General features: G+C 64.1%; 1 protein-coding gene across 1 annotated transcript in view; it reads right to left on the bottom strand.

Moving 5' to 3' along the window:
* Positions 1–1,306, bottom strand: part of ITGB3 (integrin subunit beta 3) — a 26,213-nt gene that overhangs the window by 2,600 nt on the left and 22,307 nt on the right. Inside the window, 1 exon segment of the mRNA XM_029964487.1 lies at positions 521–854. Within this exon segment, the coding sequence (XP_029820347.1) occupies positions 521–854 (334 nt within the window).

Below are 1,306 nucleotides of genomic sequence, written 5' to 3'. Positions count from 1 at the left end.
CCATCCCATCCCATCCCATCCCATCCCATCCCATCCCATCCCATCCCATCCCATCCCTTCCCTCTGTGGGAGGCAGGAGATGGAGAGGTGGGGGACGGGTACTGTCTCAGCCCCCTCCCTGGTGCTCTGGATGCCTCAGTCCTTCCAGCATCCCATGGCAGGAGGGACCTTCCACTTTGCTCACGGGATGGAAACACTGGTGTGGGCAGTGAGTAAGGGGGTCACGCTGCTGACGACTGCTTGGGATATGCTGGAGGTGGGAAAATCATCTGGGACATCTGCTGTGGCCTGTGCACAGCCCTGGGAGCACAGCAGGCTCAGGGAGGGGTGTCCAGGCTGGCAGTGTCACCCCGAGTCCTGCCTGGGGCACTGTCAGACAGGGATGGGGCAATCTGGTCCCTACGGGCCACAGACAGCAGCTGGGCTCTCCTGCTGGGAGCACTGGGATCTGGATCCCTCAAGCCAGGGGCTGTGGGATCTGGGGGCTCCTGCCCAACACCCCCGACCCGCTGGCCCTCACCGTGTCCCACTTGGCCCTGGCCTTCTCCTCCTCGAAGCGGGCGAACTCCCGGCGGTCGTGGATGGTGATGAGGAGCTTCCAGATGAGCAGGGCAGCCAGGCCGATGAGCAGGATGGCCCCTGTCACCGAGAGCAGGACCACCAGCACGTCGGGCCCCTTCGGGCAGTCTGCAGCACAGAGCAGGGCAGGGTTGGAGGGGGCTCAGCACTCCCAGGGCGACTAAAAGCAGCTCTGGGGCTGCCTGGCCATGGGTATGTGGAGCTCCTCCGGGCCCAGGAAGGCTTCATCCTCCCCTGGCAGGGAGCAGGAGCCTCCCCCCTGAGCACAGCAGGCTCTGTGAAGGAGGATCCCATCCATGGGGTGCATGTGCTGAGATCCTCGAGCTCCTGTCTGTAGGGTGGGGATCTGCACCCAAGCGTGGAGCAATCCAGACCAGGGGCACCACGGGTCCCACCCATGGTGGGGGATGGCACCTGAGCCCAAGTCCTTGTGCTGGTGGAAACTCTTCCCCAAACCACCACCCCGCTGACCCCCTGCTCTCAGCTCTGCACCAACACCACGTTGGAGCTCCTGTCTGTAGGGTGGGGATCTGCACCCAAGCGTGGAGCAATCCAGATCAGGGGCACCACGGGTCCCACCCATGGTGGGGGATGGCACCTGAGCCCAAGTCCTTGTGCCAGTGGAAACTCTTCCCCAAACCACCACCCCGCTGACCCCCTGCTCTCAGCTCTGCACCAACACCACGTTGGCAAACGGGGGTGGTGAGATCCCGTGGGAGCCCCCACA

The sequence above is a fragment of the Manacus vitellinus genome, unplaced genomic scaffold (genome assembly GCF_001715985.3).
Source record: "Manacus vitellinus isolate BGI_N305 unplaced genomic scaffold, ASM171598v3 scaffold_72_pilon, whole genome shotgun sequence".
Taxonomy (NCBI): domain Eukaryota; kingdom Metazoa; phylum Chordata; class Aves; order Passeriformes; family Pipridae; genus Manacus; species Manacus vitellinus.
Note: the sequence above shows the minus strand (reverse complement) of the source record. Positions and strands in the feature narration are given on the sequence as shown.